At 26.7% G+C, this 21078-nt stretch overlaps 1 protein-coding gene across 1 annotated transcript in view; it reads left to right on the top strand.

Annotated features, from left to right (window-relative positions):
- LOC111041751 (hemicentin-1-like) overlaps positions 1-19240 on the top strand; it is a 181349-nt gene extending 162109 nt beyond the window's left edge. The window contains exon 7 of the mRNA XM_022326151.1: positions 19097-19240. Within this exon, the coding sequence (XP_022181843.1) occupies positions 19097-19218 (122 nt within the window). The 3' untranslated portion in view covers positions 19219-19240. The remainder of the gene's footprint in view (positions 1-19096) is intronic.
- The last annotated feature ends 1838 nt before the right edge of the window (positions 19241-21078 follow it).

Genomic DNA, 21078 nt, shown 5'->3' with positions numbered 1-21078 from the left:
GTATGGTTATTTTAGTTATACATTAATTAAAATGGTTGATTAATTATAAGCTAAACTAGTGTACACTGTACATAGACATTATTATACACACCTATGTCTATTAATTTATTAATATTATTAAACCAAACTCGGTTTTAAGATTAAAGTTATAAAAAATGTAAAATGTCAGATATTTTGGCATGTATTTCAATTAAATTATAAATACACATGTATTCAATCATTGTTTAAAATTTTTGTTTTTATTAATCAGCTTGTATATTGTGTATCGCCCAATTACAATGATAAATATAATAAATATTAAACTAATAATTTTATCGTAAACATTTACACTACATTATAGTTTTCAGTCTGTACATTTTTCCCACTTTCATATCATATTTTTAATAAATTAATATAATTTTAAAACTACCCACCGGTTTTAAAAGACAATTATACAACGGTGATTGAAATTTAAATGTGGAATGAGTTTAACTCCAGTTGTTATTTACTTACGTGTAACTTGGTTTTATACAATTAAAAAAATGCTTACCTAGTGTGTAATAAATTGAATCTAAGTTATTCGGCAAGTATAATTAAGTGCGGCGAGTAAAGAAAATAATTCGAAGAATATATAAATATTTATGTGCATATTGCATAAAGGTTTATTAGTTTCAATGGAATAGAAAACGGCAAGTTAATAATTTCAAAAAGTTACATTTTATATTCCCAACGTGCCAAATTATGCATATACTATGATCCGATAATTTTTTTAAAACATTTGAATTTATTAATTTAAAATGTTCAAACAAATATTAACCATCCAGCTTTAAGAATTTATTTTAATTTTTTTACTAATCTTATGTATCGACAACTATGACCACTAACATTTTAGAAGCAGGAGGTACTATTGATTCAGGAACACATGTAGGTAGTAGGACGAGGATTCATCTTTGAGGACCAAATCTTCTAATAATAACTTTTGTGTACACTTATTCATGAGACTAGGAAATTATGTAAGTACATTTTAATTCCCCCATTGACATTAAAAAAAAAAAAAAAAAAAAAAAACAGTGTAACTTATTAGCATGCTAATTAGAATGAATCATGAACAGCAAAGCATTAACCCACGTTTTTTAATTTACTTATCAATGATACTTGTTATTGTTTGAATTATTAATGAAAATTTTGTTACATTATCAAAGTTACTCTAATATCTAAGGTACCTACTATCCCCTTACTAAGAAATCCAATTTCATTTTATTTTGATAGTAGAAAGGGTTGAAGTTATATATTTATTAGTTGTTACTCTGAAAACGTTTTAAGATAAATATACAAAAAAATACTTTTTTTTTAACAAATATTTATGTATATGAAAAGCAATAGCTTCTTCGTTCTATTCTGAATTTCAAATACTAAACATTAATTAAAGATTTTTCAGATAAAAGCTGAATAAAAGGTAATTTATTTATAGTATACTCTATGAATATTCCCATTGTATAATAATTCCTATCAGTGGCAAACCAAAGGGATTGGAATATTGGTCCTGACCCCATCCTTCGTAGCATAATGCATTGTTAATAAAACAATTTCGATTTTTTTTTTTACCAACTTTTATAGGATATAAATCATAATTAATAAAATGTTCTATCATCATTTTTATTATGATATTTGAAATGTGTGTAAGGTTAACAAAAAAAAAAAAACAATAAATAATTCAAATATATTTTTTAATTGGACAGGGGGCTATACACAAAAAAGTCTAGGTTGCGCCACATGCTATAAGCTATAAAGTACAAATTGCTCTTTTTCCTATTTTGTTTACCCATTTAGTTAACCATAAATCTTAATTGATTTTTTTGATATTTAAAAAAATAGTTTATTATATCTTCATATGAAAAATAAATAAACAAGTAGTTAGTTACATTATATTATTGTTTATTATGTAACAACAATGAGTACGTAGGTTTATTATTAATAGTTTTATTGGTATTGAATAATTAAAAAAAAACTTGATTATAATCACATTTATTATTAGTCGTACCTCCATTCAAGGACATTAAAATAAAAAAAAGTACCTACATGCATTATATAAATCTGAAGTGTTTTTGGGACAACATTTTATGGGGTTAATTTATGTGCTATTGAATGAAAATCTGCAGGGTAAAGTGTCGCGTTACTTCAAGTTACACTCTCCAAAACGGAAGCCGTTAGAGTATCGTTTGTTTTTAAATATAAAGTTTGGTTTAACACTTCTTAATTAATTACATCGGCACAGCGTTATTTTCAAGTTCTATTCAGACACACATTAAGCACAAGTTTTTGGACAAATTATAATTTGTTTACTGAAAACTTTATATCAAATTAAATCGGTCATCCTCAGTACGTACATTTTTTAACTTAGGTGTTAAACTTTTCTATGAACATAGTATACGTGTTCTTTGTATTTTGAAGTACTACTACCAACCTATACTTACTATAATATCACTTAAATGATGCAAGGTATAGAAATTAATAACAAATTAAACAATGTATTTTATCAAAAACAAAGAATTAATATGCAAATACACTATTTAATTATTTAATTAAAAACTTAAATAATCGTCAGTTACCTATTTCAATTTTATTTTTTAATAGTTTGTATAAAACTATAAAATATACAGGATTATTAACCAGAATATAGAAATCAAAAATTATTGTTATTTGAAAATAATAATTGTCAGAATTATGCAGTATGAAACTCAAGATTTAAAAATCAAACAATAAGAGGAATTATCATAATAGGTCAACTATAAAATACATTTTAATATTATTTAATGAGAACAAAGTTTATATCTCTTTAATATTTCTTAGTACATATTATAAATAAAGGGAAAGTATCAATAATAAGTAAACTATTTTTGTTTAATTAAAATAGTAATTAAAATTTTAAACTTTGATAGTTTTAAAACTATAGCAAATTGTTAAAACCAAAAGTAAATGGGGAAATAAGTTTTAATTTTTTTAATAGTATTTTCTTTAAAATGTTTAAAATATCTCATTATAATATTTTATACCTACTGGTTATACTTGTATAATAATATAGTTGTATGCGAAGTTTAAATAATCTATATATTATATGGTTGAATACATATAGTGGTACCTACTACCTGCCTAGCTATTTCAAACAAATTGTTTTTGCTTGTATAGTTATATTATAGTTGTAAATATTTAATTATAATTTACCAGTTGATAACACAAGTAATTTATTATGACTGCGTAAAGTATAGAGTGCAAATTGTTCTAAAGCAAACAAACTTAATATGAAATAGTTTGTTCACTTAAGGCGCTTCGCCTAATATTAAATACAATTTAGTATTATTTTTAAATTCATAATTATAATGGTTTTGAAAATGTATGTGGTTTATGATCAAATACCTATACATTTATAATCACATACTTATATTCTATATATTATATGTACACTGTATAAGAATAACAATTATAACGTAGGCTAGAGTAATGACTGTTTCAAAACATGTTGTTCAGGTATCATAATATTGGTTCAAATGTATTTAATGTAATTTATTTTTATTTTTTTACGGAGGGATTAGTCGGTTTAGATATTTGTTTTGCCAAATGTAAGTCGTTCTGGACCATCACCTACATGTTTGTCCACTGCAAAATCATGTCGACGGGGAGAGTATTGAGGGTGTCTCCTCCCCCCACTATTAAGCTATAAAATATATGATACAGCAACAAAAGTATAATATATTTGATGCTATATTTAATGTGTTTGAGAATAGTCAATCACCCCAATTCGAATATATCTGAGCGTGCGAAGTCCACTGTAATACAGTGAATCATATTATATATTCAATAATAATTATTGTGTTCTTGTATTACAAGAGTCCAACTCATAGTTCATGACCAAAAAAAAAAAACAGTTAAAAACGACTCTGTTCCGTTGTGATATTATAGTTTTACTATAATTTGCACTAAAATCATCAGTATAATCAGTATATATTATAAGTAAATATGCAGATCAGACGCTGTTTAATGATCACGACAGTCAATATCGTAATCGATTAGCTATTAGGTATTTTCTGATTGATCCATCAGTCCCTGTCGCCGGTATAATGGCAGACGAACGTTCGATAGTCGTAGTTGTTTCGGAGGAGATTTACGTGGCCACGACCACGTCACCGGGAAATTCGTGATGTTTATTAGCGTTATTACTCATTATTAAACCTAGGTATCGCACGCGTTGTGGCAAAATCAATAACTCGGGATAATATATTATTATTATCATCAATTTTGCTCGAAAATATGTCACATGCCCGCAATAATTGGACGCGATATTTCTTTTATAGGTCGAGTTTATTTATCGCACGTCTACGGTCGTTAGGATATTATTATATTACTCGTAATAGGTACGCTGCTTATATTATTATTATTATTTTAACTCCAAGGTTTCCGCCCTTGACAGTGGTTGCAGCTCGAGTCTTCTCATTACCATACGGTGGCTCACCACGCGGGCTGAACGTACGATAAACGAAATCCTAATCATTGTTACGACGACGGATTAAGACGGAACAATAATAAGAAGACGTGCGCATGATATGTGCATTTCACATATTATTATAATATTAAAATAATAATTATTATTATTACTAAACCGTTTGTTAATCGCGCACAAAGGAATTCAGGCACAAGTACCGCACTCGGAATCCCACACTGAGTTAAATCGACCGTCTAAAATTCACATCAAAGTGGATTCCGTGAGGCCGTTTTTGGGCCGTCACCGTCTCTTTTGAATTCATTATTAAATTTATCGCAGCGCATTAGCCCCGCGCCTCGATCGAATCCGCTCGCGTTCCAGTAAATAATAATTATTATTATGAAACGCTTTCATTAATGCGCGCACGCCTCCGCGTTACGTCTTGAATATTGCGTCGCACACACATAGCAGGTTTAGAGGTGTAAAACGTGCTCCAACATGCCATATGGTATTAAAATAATAAAATTACCTAGATACCTCTACGAGGTAGCCACCGATGTCGTTGGTTTTGTCTGCGAAAAAAAATAACGCAGAGCATCTGTTAAATAATAACTTTCTGTAAAATTAATAGATCGATTTTTTCGTATGAATGTAGAGGACCCGATAACATGATTAACTCGCTTACAGTACTAGCTGATAATCTATACAGGGTGATCCAACAAGTATACTCAACCCCCTTTTTTCCTTAATAATGAAGTTTTTCAAAATCTTATTTTTGGAATCTTTGAATATACCCGAAGACCATATTTTGATATTATTGTGATTTCTTGTGTCACTTAATGAGTGTCCTGTGGCTATACGAACCTATGTTTTTCAAACGAGAAGCCCACTTTTTTTCTTTAAATTATTTAGCAGATAATTTTTTCGAGAATTTTGATGTAACGAAATCAAAATTCGAACTAGTGGTTTCCTAATTATTACACATTTTGTGCTAAGGATAAAATAGTTTTATAATAGGGAAGACGGATATAGTGCTTATACAGTATGCGTTGTTATCTTTAGTCTATACACATAATATAAAATAATACGTCATTTTATATTTATTTAGTCAAACACTTAGGTAAATAGGAAGTAAAATCCTTGATTTATTTAGTTATTTTTCTTATCCCATGTATATAACTGTATAAGCATATGTCCCTATTATGGACTATAATCCTTAGCACAAATTGTCTAATAACTAGGAAACCACTCGTTCGAATTTTGATTTCGTTACATCAAAATTCTCAAAAAAATTATCTGCTAAATAATTTAAAGAAAATAATTGGGGTTCTCATTTAAAAAAACATAAGTTCGTATCGCTACAGGACATTCTTTAAGTGACACAAAAATCTCAAGAATATGAAAAAAAAGGTCTTTGAGTATATTTAAAGATTCCAAAAATCAGATTTCGAAAAACTTCATATATATTTGTGTGTATATAATATATACGATACCTCTGTCTATAAATTGCATTGCTTCTATTATTACTATATATTCATGTTATACCTAATCCCTATAGAGCGCCTTTTTTGCTTTCTTCGACAAAGTCAATTAGAGTTATTAGAGTAGGTATGTGGTATTTTACTTAAAACTTCAGACCATTAACAGCGCTACAGTTTGGTTACCGACAGTGGTTAATTAATTTTATGTCGATATTTATATTATATTAATAGGTACTGAGTGCTGTAATATTTTGATTATTAATATTTATCATCGATTATGTGTATTATAATTGTGTGTTATTTACTGTGCATGTTTAGGTATTAATCAAACTATGTACAATGTTAATAATAATAATAATGTAGTTGTATTATAAAATACTTACTGTTTTATGTGGTTCTAATACTACAAAAAAATGATTGCATAAGTTTATGAGGACTTTTTTTTGAGATAAACTGTTTGTTAATAATTGTTATTAAGAACCATAACAATTATTTCATTTTTATTTAAATTTTAAAATAATATTTACAATCCATGCATAAAAAATCATCAATATAAATCAGCTGAAAATATAAAATATAAATATAAAAAACAAATATAAATATTGTATTATTAATGAGGAATAGATAAATTATAACAATGGTTCAGGGGAGACGTTCAACAGTTAAATTTCAATAGTTAGTGCATGTATGCACTTTTTTTCGGTCATGATTGCAAGAACAAGACAAATAAAAATCATAACACCGGCGTCTTTCGAAATGATGAAGGGTTTTTTTTCAGAAACTTTGATGGAGTATTGACGTGATATTAGTGGATTTGAGTGGAGGGATAATCTAGAATGGAAATTGTTGTAACAGGATTTTGTCAAATAGTTGACAGTCTCGATATTTAGGTCTTTATGGAGTGTGTGGTTAGAAACAAATCAAGGAGCATAGGTGATTTGACGTATTGAAATTGATGGGTACCTTCACTAATTTGGTTGGTTTTGCTAACCACATGTTCGGGCACTATAATCCCATACAATTGGCCTCATAAAAACAATTTACCATAACGTTTACACAAATTATTATTGAAACATCAGGATTAATTATAAAACCGTTCATCGTACGTTGTGATAATTAAACGACTGTACCAAATAAAACCTATCTTTTAAAGCTTTAAGAATATATAACAAATATTTGAGATCTAGGCAAAGTGGATAATATGGATTACATTTTAAATAACAATAATAAAATATTTTTGTGAATATAACCTTATAAAGCTGATATTAGCTCAACGTATCAACCAGGGTTTAATGATTCAATATCACACAACTATCGAGATGTTAGTAAAAAAAACTATTTTTCTCATTCTTGCTGTTCATTTTACAATATTATACAAGTTGAAAATGTACACACATTTTTTTACCATGAATAAATTTTGCTTAATATTGCAATAATATGGACATAATTTAATTTTTATCATTTTCTAAATCAAGAAAATAATATAAGTTACTTGTTCAACTGTTTGAGACGCAGAACCAGTTGAAGATCAATAGCTTATTTCCTTGTGGTTCGTATAATAATTTCCCTATATATATAAATAAATGTACTTTTTTAAAATTATGGTTTACATAATATATAGAGTCAAGGTTGTTGCTGAAATGAATTTTTTTTGCGGATGGGGGGGGGGGGGGGTTGGCGGTCCAATATTTTATAAATATGGATACTGAACACTTTTTACATTCAATATAAAATAACCTCCTGTTCTGCATTTAAAAATGTCTATGATAAATTTCTTAGTTTTAAAATCACCCTGTTACGACCTTGTATAGAGTTGAAAAAATAAATATATGTTTGTAGCTTATAGTATACTCAAAAACTGATTGACGAATTTTGACGAAAAATATTTATTGGTCGTTTTTAAAATTATTAGAAAAGTTAAGAGATTATTTTCAAACCCACTTCAAAAAATATATCATCATCTTGGTCAAATTAGTTCATAAAACGAGTTACAGTGACTTCGATTTCAGATTTGCCAACAATTTGAGGCACACTAACACCAAGATAAACATATTATTTGCATAATATTATACGCGTATCTAGTGCCAACGTGTATAGTGCCATATTTTATATTATGTTGATTTTTTTCCGACAATATCGGGTTGTACAGATAGTACCTATAACATCATATTTTTTTCGAATATTTCAAATATAATATTCATAAATCTATGAGTTTATAATTTAAATGTCTAATAAAAAAAAAAATCAGAAGTAGATTTGAGGTGTTTTTAAAATTTAAAATTGATATGAGCTAAAGAGAATATTAATTTGAAATTACTTTCTCCAAATCTTAGGTGAGAGTCTTTAACCTCCAAAACCACTTCTGGTCTAAATCTAAGTGATCTTCCTTTTTGAGTACATTTTGCACAATATTGTGAGCGTACCACGTCTACAATAATATACCATCAACCACTTTTTTTTTTATGAAATCGGCACTTATTGAGCTCAATAAAATCTGTATAATCCCGGGTGGCCTCGAAACGTTATTCGATTCGTCTACTCAATATTTACCAACGGTGAATAGTAATAGTATTCATGAGAAATGTATCAGAATCTTAATTTAAAGAAAGTTCAATCCTATCGTAAATACAAAAACAGACTATCAAATTAGTCTTACTTCTCGTACCGACAGACCATTGTCGATGAGACTGTTTTTAGCTCAGAATAAAACATTCTCCCAAAACGTATTGTTCCCACCCCCCGTCATATTCGAGTTCGTGGTGGAGTGATTACTACCTCTTCATCACTGCCAGTTTTTTTTTTCGAGGAAAAACATTGGCACAGCTAACATTTCAGAAAAAATAAGATGATTTATTGGAATATGAATATATTATACCATTTTGAGTAATAATATTATAGGTAAATGCTAATGTCCTTAATCCTAATATATATCTTAAAATACAGGTGAGTAGATTTTGTATAACATTATTATTTTAATTTTGTTATTAACTCAGACATAAATACCTAATTCAAGACTTCAGGTTATTAGAGGTACATTTTTTTTATCTGCAAAATTAAAATCTTTTCACTCGATAATATGACTTTTATCGGTTGGTTATTGTCAGAAATAATACTATGGTCTTTCCAATTCGAACAATATAATATAATCGAATGTTTAACATAATCTGTATGTATCATTAATTTCCTCGAACTTAAATTGTCATTTGTATCAATTGCAGTAAGTATAATTTTATACGATTTTTTTTATTTTATTAAGATATCGCGAGATACATTTTTAACCAATAATATAATAATTACCATCAATTTATTTTAAACAATGATTTATATTTTTTTTCTTTTTATTGGTCTTAAAATACAAACTTGGCATCAACTATCATTAGTTAAGGGTATTAGTAACTTAGTTACTATTTACAATTATTGTGGAGCTTACATTATGATACATAATTTACCGGTTACGATTATATTTTGTCTATAATTTTGGTTAGTCTTACTTGTTTACTGTTAGATCAGTTTTGATCTTCAGTTTTGATTTTGAGTCAAATTTAAGATTTGATCTTTCCCGTTATTTCAGATGACATTCTGTTATTATGTGGTTGACTGTGATTTGTGTGCCACAATCGTACATGAGGAATCCGTGAGTTATCCTAGTGTGTACTGAATGAATTCTTAATCGATTTATAGCGGTTTAATCCTTTCGATTTAATGTTCTGATTTACATTTTATTTAGTCTCATATTTAAATCAAAACTTCAGTGACTAAATTTGTTTTGAATTTTAAGTCAGGGAAATTAGATAAGAATGTTTTAAATAATAAGGAACGATATTTAGGTACCTGCTCTTTTAGCTTGATATATTTATGCGAGAAAGTTCCATTTTATGGGTAGGTAATATTATATTTAAATATATTTATAGTCTCATGTAAGAAATCATATTTTTTCTTATTCGTAATACTTTTATTAAAAATACTTATTTTTATATTTTTTCATGCATGTTCATGTTTCCGCCTCAGATATATTAAATCGTATTCATGAAATAATAAAGGAACCACTACGTATAAGTACCCAACATATTGCTACAATTTTCAATATTAATTCATACGACGTTTAATTTTTATTTTTAATTTTCATTTACTGCACAATTTATATTCTGTAGCTTTTTGTTAATCTATGTAAAAACAATATTGACGTTACCTCTACACGTTTTCTCAGCGTTGGAAACGATATTTTTATTTATGTCATTAATCATAATATCAAGAGTTATGTTGAAAATATATGTTTTCTTAAAGTAATTTATCTGCATAGTGTATTTACTCTGTTAATGACAATACTTCCGACTGTATTTATGTATTATGTTCATAAATTCAAAATATTTGTTGTTTTTTTCATTATTTTATGGTTTGCGTATTATATACTTTCGATATTTAATTTTTTTTTTTTTTTTTTTTAGTATCTAGAGCAATCTGAATATAGGTACTTAGTGATAAAGTTTATATTTTCTACGACTTACGTCCATAAAATATAAAAATAGACAAAATAGCCTGAAGTGTATATTTGGTTTTTAATGTATATTTAATTGCTGTTTGGGATTGTGTTATCTCTGTATAAAAAAATATATACCATACCGAGTTTTGAAGAAGGAAGATATGTGATGGAAATGGATTTCCTAAGTAACTTTGTTTTATTTAACGTGTACAGGAAGTTAATATAGAGTAGTTTCAAAAATGTATTTTTTCCTGGATCTCGGTATCTTATTTTGTTTTTGTGCCATCGAATTTTGATGTGTTTTAAAGTATTACAGTATGATTGCAAGGATCTTATAGTTTTATTTTAAATATTGAATCTTATGAATATTATAGCTGTATTTTATAATTGTATATTAAATATTATATTATTTTGATTATTTACAGTGCCGTATTTTAATAATATTCATAGTAGTCGGTATTGATAAAATATAATATTATGTTGTTAATATTAGAGAATTTTCGTTTTCATAAACTGTGCACGATCAGTTTAAATTAATTTTTTCAAACGACCGTCGGTAATTTCAGTGAGGTAGGTACTTTCGTTTAAATCGAGAAAATTACCCTGTGTAATTCATTTTCGATTTAAGTAATATGCATAAATACATATCTTTTTAATTTAGACATAGGTGGTATGTATTTTCATCTGAATAAATAATTTCGATTTTAGTTTTAAAATACTTAAAATGAATTATTTATGTTGTAAGCACTGACTAAATTGTATTTTCATAAGGAATTTTAATGGTTTTATCTCAAATATACGATAACGTTTAACTTAAATTCATATTATTATAATCTATATTCAAGGATAGATTAAACTGGGATATTGTTTTTGGTTTTAACTAAAAATTTTGTGGCGCTAGAGCAATAACTGAACAGTTAAGTTGTTTCTTCGTATTACAAATATACATGTATAATACATTGTTTGTGTATGATAAGTTAAAGAAAAATAAATGATTTTAACTTTTACTTGGAAATTATCTTATGTTCAGACAGTTTTTATTCGACTCAATATTTTTTAAAAAGACTTTCAACATAGATAATAACTTAGTGTTATTAGAAATACTTTGGGTATTATGCTATCATGTTTACACAATATCTATAATGTTACTATAAAACGTATTTTTTTACAAAAAAATTAAAATGATTATAATTTAAACCAAATTAATATAAATATAATTCCCCCAGGACTCTACATAGATATGAGCATGTTTGGAATTATTCGTTATTTATTGTTTTACTAATCGTATGATGCGGTGCAATGTAGGTACTTACATAAACTTATACTTACTACTTAATGGTGATAATTGATAAGTGCGATAACTGAATAATTGATCAAATATAATCAAAAACTGTATAAATAAAAATAAATAAAACTAGTAACTAGCAGACGTCTGCATAAAAGTATAAAATAAAAGTATATTATTATTGGCAGGACGTGCACGATGCATCTCATTATCAGAATTATGTACTCTAAGACATTTCGTGTTATAATATATTTATACCTTATTGTGTTAAAATATCGTTAAAAACGCATACCAGCATAGACAAATAGATAAATTTGTAAATTTAGTGTACATACGTATGGGAGTATAATTAACTTCCATTGCTTTAGAAACGTCAAATAAATCGAAAAGTCTATTTAATGGTCTATAATTGTCTACTACTTATATAAAGTACACTAAATGCATTCTAATCCTGTTGGTCGTTATCACCACTGACGGATCATTTAACGAATTCTATACGGTTACGGCATTGCAATCTTACTATTATTAAACTACCTATTTAAATCGCCATATCGTTGAGTACTCACGTAATTCTCTCTTGAGACTGTACTTAGTTTGAAAGCCACACAATGACAAACAATTATCGAAGGCTGTACATTATTATTAATTGAAATCCAATAATTAAATCTCCAAACAAATATTAATTATTGTCTCCTCTTGCGGCTACTCTCTTCGACTCTCCTACAATATTTAGTATAACTAATCAGATTTTTTTCCGTTAGGTAAAAATTACCTTAGAAAATTAACACATTACACGAGTTATATTTCATAATATAATGCGTGTTCCTCAGTGTATCACAAATAATTGTAATTAATTACATATTATAACACACATAATATACATGTGCATAATCCTGCATTATTTATGTGATTTTATAGTTATGGATGAAAATGTAATAAATAAAATAAAATTTTACCTTTAAACTATAAGGATAATGTTCAAGTACTACCCATTTATTATGTAATAATTAAAATAATAAAAACAATTAATAATTATTTATGAATTCAAGTTCAGCTTTCTGACTTCTGTGCTTAGTATTATTAAATTTATATTACCATTATTATTGTACGCATTATTATTATTACCACTACTATTTTATGTATTTGGAATTCTTCGAAACTACTTACTCGTATAACGGAAAGTTGTAAATGTTGTAGCTGATATAAACTTACTATTTCTAACATTTTTTTTATATGTTTATGATTTTTATATTTTGAGAATCAAAGGCATATACTAGAAGAAATGGATAGAGTTTATTCTGATTTTGTTTTCTACAGAATGTGGTGTCTATAAATTATACTTGTTGTTATAATTATTTACTTTTAAATTGGTTTATTAAAGTTTTATAATCTTTAATGAAGCGGAAACTTTGCTATCTATTGAGATAAATTTATTGTCTATTATTTTATTGTTTAATGTTGTACCTAAATTGTCATTAAATTTAATTGTGATTTTTGTATAGTCTTAAAATACTGAAAAACAAATCAATGAGGTCTATATTATAAAGGACATAACAGTATGTGAGAACAATATCAAATTTGGGAATTCTGTATTAAATTAACCACTTTATTCCGATGAGATAGTTAATAGGTAGTTAATACATAATATTTTATGATTTATATGTGATCATATTTTATATTTATTTTTGGGTTCATAATTAATAAAAAAATTATTATTTTGTATGGTTAATATCTGCTAAAACAAATTAGTTGCCATTTCTTGTGTTCAAACAAAGAAATATTAATCAATAATTAAAAAATGGGGTATTAAGTAGTGAAATATGCACAAGGTCCTATATACTACTTTTGAGTTATACATTTATAACGGTATTTTAAAGTGGCAGAGATTATGAAAATTACATTAACCTATAATGTAAAAAAGTTCGCGTGACGTAGGACGTTCGAAATATATGTAGGTGTTATACAAGAACTCTTCTGCTAGCTACATTTGAAGCTCATATGGAAGTTATAAATATTATTACTATGACAGGATATGTACACACATAATTTTCTGCTTTCATTAACAAGGTATATTATGTTTATAACTGATTACTTTAGATATAAACTTAACTTGAATCCTTATTCCTGTTCTCTTAAATCTAAATCACAGTGCTGGCTGTAAATAATTAAATTGTTATTTTTTCTTAATACGTTATTTTTTCAAATTTAAAAGACCCTATATGTTTTAATATTGTTTTAGAGTTTAAGTAATGAAGGTTAAGCTTTTAAAAATGAAATTTTTTTTTTTTTTAAATGATATCAATTATGTCTTAATAAAATCTATATAGTTAAAAAGTTATTAAAAAAAAATCATGAATGTCATATAATTATGAAAATAATGAACATTCTTGTTTGACATTAATTTTAACTTTATATTGGTATACACTGTAGGCAACATAGCTTATTAAAAATGTTTATTTATTAAAACTTGTAAAAAAATAATGTAATCATAATATAATATCGTAATAATATTCATTTTTATCTAGAGTGTGATTTTTTTTTATCCTCTATATAAAATAGGCTATGTTTTGGAAGAAAATATCTTAAAAGACATATACTTAATATTTTCATAACTAAAATATGTGTTTATATTATATTTCTTATTATTGAAAACAGTAGATAATTTATACTCATATATCAATTGAGTATCAAAACATTAAAAATGCTATTAAGAAATGTGTCTATGATAATTTTTGTGTACAACAATCTAATAGTGGATCTTTGAGGTGAACATATATTGTATTTTATTTCAGGAATATAAAGCGATAATCCAAAAAAGAAGTTAATTTTTTACTTATTCAGTCTTCATACATCATATGTAATCATTATAAAATACAACAGGAACTTACATATTTTTCTTTTTGTAATAATTGGATAATATAAATTATGTGATTAAAAGTTTCTAGACATTCAAACATTTCCTAAACACAATATAAGTACTATTATTCACTTCACAATTGTATACTTAGCAAATTTCATATATAAAATCAGTACACGAAATTCACGTGGTGAGTGGGATAGTTAAATTAATACGTTTGGTTAATTTATTATAATGTATATTTAAAGTATTATTAAAGTTGCCTTCAACTAATACTAAATAATTATAATTATCTACTGATTTAATTTAATTGAAATAAAAAAACAAAATAAATTGTATCGTTTGTCAACATTTTGATTTCAAATATACAATGTACCTACACATTATATACTATTAAGTAACACATACACATTTTCAAAATTATAATAGATTTGTTCATTGTTTTTGAAAATTCAATTTTAAAACAATATGTCAGTGAAATACGTATTTGATAAATCTATCAGTTGATATGATATTTAAATTATCCGCACGCATGATAATTTTAAAATTGTAAATGCTTGTACTGGTTTCTATTAATTTGATATTTCAAAAATTTTGGAAATATAACTGTCTTATTTTACACTTAGTTTCAAAATGAATGAGTCGGCTATTTTCCAGAGACTGGTTAAAAATATTTATTTTCTTTTTTTCTACATTAAATGAATCATATAATAATGTTACAACAATATTAAAGTTGATTTTATGTTGATTTTGATATAATATTAGTAATTACTAGTGTAGAGGACTTGCAACTCTAAAATGTCACCAAATATACCACTAAAATATAAAAAATATGAATTAAAAAATAAAATTATTTGTATGAATATATTTGATTTGAATTTTTTTTGTCCCCGTGGCTCGTATTGATAACATCTTACGCAGTGAATATTTGTACATAAATAAAATGAATAACCTTAAGATAAATCTAATCGGCAATCCTCGAGAAGTGTCTCTAGGAAAAACATGCGTGTGGGGACAGTCAACAACCATATTAATATGGTCAAAATTTAAAATAATTGAAAATTCAACATTATTTTGGTTGTACATTAGCATCTTAAAGTATAGAATCGAAGAAATATGCACTAAAACAAAAAAACAAAACTCGAAATAAATAAAAATTAAATTTCAAAACTAGCTTTGCTTCATCTTGAAACGCATTTGTTTCTTACTCTGCTATTTTTGTGACCGTGCAAAATAAATATGCAAATGCTACAAGTCCTCTGCCCTACTTATCATTATAGAGTTATTCATTATTTTGTACTGGCAAACATTAAAAAATATATATATATAAATATGCATAAAATGGATCTCAATTCGATGCTATTTATATTATTATCTATGCACTTTAAATTTTATTGATCTATACCTACATTACTAATCAAACATGATTTATGGAGATTTGAAACTGACAGTTTACCATTCTTAAAATATTATCTATATTAAGTATCTTAATTATAAAGAACTTTTGAATCCAATTACTTGATAAAGATTTTGAAAATGGGTTAAGATTCATTATTATGATCTTAACATAAACAAATTTGAGTATCGACTTACAAGCATTTTCATACATTCAACAGTGTCTTCTTTAAATATCTGTGTATAGTGGATATAATTTTTCGTAATATCCAACGACCGCGAACCGCAGTAAACTTATTATTAAGATGTTCAAACCGATTTTCAATATCAAAATTGAATCATTTGAATCGATTGATATGATGAAACGGAAACTAATAAATTTATCCTACGTAATGTGTTGATAATATTTAACCTTAATATTGGATACACAGAACTCCTTACAAATGCTGCGTTTTGAATTTTAATATATCGTTATATGGATAGTATATATATATTTTTTTTTATTCCAAGTTCCATGAACAATTACTAAACATTTTATGAATTAATAGTGAGCTAATGGTCCCTAAATATGATAAAGTGGACTATGTTGGTCCATTAAATTTTAGTCAACTTTTAAATGAATACATTTTTTATGCAACTCGCAATAGTGCATTAAAAAAATAAATCTATTGATAAAATTATGCATTCAATTGGTTAGATTTTTGTTATAAATAATGTGTTGGTATAAAAACAATTATTTTATTGAATAGTTTTAATGTACCTATATGCAATTTACCTACAGTACCTTAATTAATATTGATGACAGATTAGTGACGTTTACCATAATATAAGTTACTAAGTCCTTAAAACATAGCAATAGGATATAATATATTTTTCTTTTTAGTATTTTCTTTTTTTTTTTATGTCAAAGAAGATAAAGCTATCCATTATTTATACTATTTTATACTATCTGTAACATGAATCTAAAACAATATTTTTTAAGAATTCCTATTAATCACAGCATCAAAAAATATATTAGATAATATAATAACTATATTACTTATAAATTATAATACAACTTATCTTAAACTTCTATTATAGCTATAGTATTTTAAGAAAATAGATTTATAACTTGAGAAGTATTCGTTTAAATTACACACAAGTATATATGCTTACCGTAAGTGTTGGTGGGTAGTCGTTTTTACTTCATGATGTAGTTTTTTTTTTTAGTATTTTATACATACTAGGTTTACATTAAGACAAAGTATGACATGTCAGAAATGTTAACAAAGTCAAATTTATAGGTAGGTAGTTAAAAATACAATTAATTTTAAGTTGTCATGTTTGTTTTTTGGTGATTTATCAGTAGTCTCTTTATGTGGTAACTTAACTAAATCAATATTTCCGCCAAAAATTGTTAAACTGTTGATACTTCTCTTATCTTCAAAAAATTTGGAAAAAAAATTACATAAAATATCAATTTCTATTCATATACCTACTATTGTCTATTTATTTATTTTGTTGCTTATTCTGGGCCATTCAGTATTTTTGCCTCTTCCAGTATGCCTCTTTATCTAACTCCAGCATTTTTTCATCCCTGATAACAAGAAGCTTCAGATCTTCTTTAATGCGGTTGCTCTACCACTGTCTTAGTCGTCCTCTTGGTTTTATTCATCTGGCTCCCAAATTGTGTTCTTGTATATCATTCGCATTCCACACATTTCTCGTCCCACTAAATCTGCATTTTTTTACGACACTTGCTTTATCGGTTTCGTTAGAATTGTTATTCTCTTAGTTCTGTTTTCGTTTGTTCGTTATGTAATAACTATTTTATTCTTTTTGATCATCGTCGTGATTTTTGGTCAATGAACACACACAAATATTTATAAAATATAGATGGGTCTTAAATATAGGTAGAATATTGTACAATATGAAATATTATTTTCATCTTAGAAATGTTAACTTAAGTTAAAATGCTAGAGGTGTTTTTGTATGAATTCTTAATAATTTTCATTTTTTTCTGTAATTTAAACTTTTGATAGTTGTTTTTGAGTATTTTTTTTTTGTACAACTTAGATATAAATTACGTCATTGATACTTTATCTTATAACATTGGATATGCTCAAATTTCAATTATTTTTCAACAGACTTATTTCCTCCTGAGGTGTTTCACAACAAATTGAATGAATCTTTTTATCGGTTAAGATAAAAAGCGCTGTATAAACCACGAGGTGAATGAATCGAGAAATAGCTACATCGGTCTCCTTTCAAGTTGATGTCATTTTTATCTTACGTTTTTTCTGACCTAGACTGGCAACATTCCAATTTGCCAAAATAATACACAACCGTATAATTTTGTTTAAACAAATACACATTTTTGGTTTATTGAATAAAACATTCATAAATGATTACTTGTTATAAATATTCATGTTTCCACGATATATAATTAGATATTAATTATTTAAATTTATTATTGAAGTGTGTTTTGTCAATATTTTGAATAATTAATAGTAAATTAAAAATAAATAAATATACATAATGTAAAAATGAGAATGAGTTTCAGTTTAAAATCAAATTTATCGAAAAACTGTAAATCGTGTTTAGGACTTTAAGGTTTAAGGACAATCATGATGTGCAAACATATTCCTTTTGAAATCCTTTTCTGAACCGCAACACCTCTGAATCTAATATAAATATTCCACATCGCTAGCAGACCTGAGTGTTAAGCTAAAGATTTTCAGAACATTTACTGGAGAAATAAATCCGCCACATACGGTTCAGAGGATAGTTTGATTGTATCCATAAAATGCCAGACGTGTGTTATGTTTTTTTCGTTTATTTCAACACCTCGCAACAAGCGATCCGTAAGCGTTTCTTCTGATCTCAAACTTTTAATAGAAACCGCTGGAAATCGCAATTCGAAACATATTTTGAAGACAAGTAGTTTTCAAACTAATTTTTTATACTCTTCAGAATTGTTGACAAGTTTATGAAATTAATTATTAATCATAATTAATAAATATTTTATGAAATATACATTAATATATATTTTGGGATTGTATGAAAAGAGTTTGATGTGCCATAGTATATTATAATGATTTTAATTTAACTTTTGACAGTAAACTAATATATATATATTATATACTTTATGTCATTCTTTCAGAAGGAGACAATATCGCTGCAATTCAAAGACACGGAACATCATCGGGTGCATCTTGTGTTTTGACAATAAACACTGTATTTCCAATGATAGTTGTATTACAGAGGATTATCAAATTCGTTTGAACTGAATAGTTTTGTACATAATCATACTAATGTAAGTACTAATGTATATTTAATTTGACATTATTCTTTAAAATGTGCTAGGTAGTTCAACAAAAAAAGAGAGATCAACAATAGTTTGAATCAAAGTTATTCTAATTAAATCAATAATCATCTAGTCTTTTGAACCAGCTGCTGCTGGGTAAATTAGAATATTAATAATAATATGATGGGCGTACCTAGTCGCTGGCTTGTAAAAACAACAACGTTGTATTTTATACCATCGGGCGGCGGTTTAGGACGAATACTTCGGAATCGGTTTATTTGCAGTTCAGACTTCAAACTCTTATTATAATTTATTATTCACATATTTTTCCAGGAATACAATTATTTTAATTACACAGTAAAAAATGGTTTCTTATTTTTCGTATAAAATAGTATAGGTATACTTTTATTTATTTCCTTGAGCTCCACTAAACATGCCCGCCTTCACTTGGAACTCATGAAAAATTAATTTACAATTGTTTTGATACATACCAAATGTTAATTTAATATACCTAGTTTTTTTGTTATGCGAGAGTATAATTTACTAGGGTAGTGATATTTTCTCTGCCCAAAAGATAATGACAGGCAGACAATATACTTATAAAATCAATTCATTCATCGCTCCTCTCGGAATCTTAAAAACACTGTCTAATTGATTGACAATTGATTATTTTGTGTCTAAACTATTCATCATGATTATATTTGAAATTAGAGTAATCTCCATGAAACACAGAGTAGCGAAATAGTCCATGGATTATTGTGTGTTATATTGTTTAACGTAAAAGTTTTGGGGGTGGATAAAATACTTTTTGTTACTGATCTATTTTTCGTAAGATTTTTGCTGTCATGGTTACTTATTAACAATAACATGTTAATGATTCATACATTTTCTTTCCTTGTAGAAGAAAAACATCGAGTAACATGCTTTGGTTGTTTAGTATTATGTTTCTCAGTGTTTGATACAAATAGTTATTGTACGTATCATATAAATTATCATTTTCGCACTGCATCACAATTCGTTTAGACGAAATATAAGTTATAGTTATGTCATTTTTAATACTGCGAGACAAAACAACATAATATATTCAGACTTTTGAATTTATGTCCATGGAGTCAATTTTTTTTACTATTAACCGAACATTTGTTACCATTTTGAGTCAAGAACAAAATATTATTATTATATTTCAATCGTGAATCGTCTAAACAGCAGCACGCAGCACAATCACAGAGTTGTCTACGCAGACATGGAATATTGAAATGAGATGATTCAGCATATTATAAACATAATAATAATATTATTATTATTTAAACGAAACGATGATAACCCATCGTTTTCGTTATTGAACTTTACCAGAGTATAAGGCCAGAACGGTTTGGCATTTTGAATCAAATACTTTATAGGACTAAATATGGTTGCGTATTAATCACACTCATTACGGAAGTTCGCAATTTTGTCGTTGTTAAACTTTAAATCACTAAGTGACATGCGTATGTGTCGTGTATTTCAATAAGGGATAACTTATTATTGCAACACAATGTGTCTCCTACGGACTTGCTAGTATATATGATATTAATGCACTATCATAATGACGTTAGTACTTATGACCTTAAATATTGTTCACATATAAGTACCATTGTACCAATCGTATTCTAATAATGTATGAAATCGTTAAAATCGTGTTTTGTACCCAATATTCTGCTACTGCAGCATTAAGTTATTCGGCATGAAGGAGGGATGATTTGTGTCCTGCAGAAGTCGAACATTGATAGTTTTTCTATGAATTTTTTTTTTTAATTTTTCAGTTAAGTGGGTAGGAAAATCATGATAAAAAAAGTTAT

Source organism: Myzus persicae, unplaced genomic scaffold (assembly GCF_001856785.1).
Source record: "Myzus persicae strain clone G006 unplaced genomic scaffold, MPER_G0061.0, whole genome shotgun sequence".
NCBI classification, from domain to species: Eukaryota; Metazoa; Arthropoda; class Insecta; order Hemiptera; family Aphididae; genus Myzus; species Myzus persicae.
Note: the sequence above shows the minus strand (reverse complement) of the source record. Positions and strands in the feature narration are given on the sequence as shown.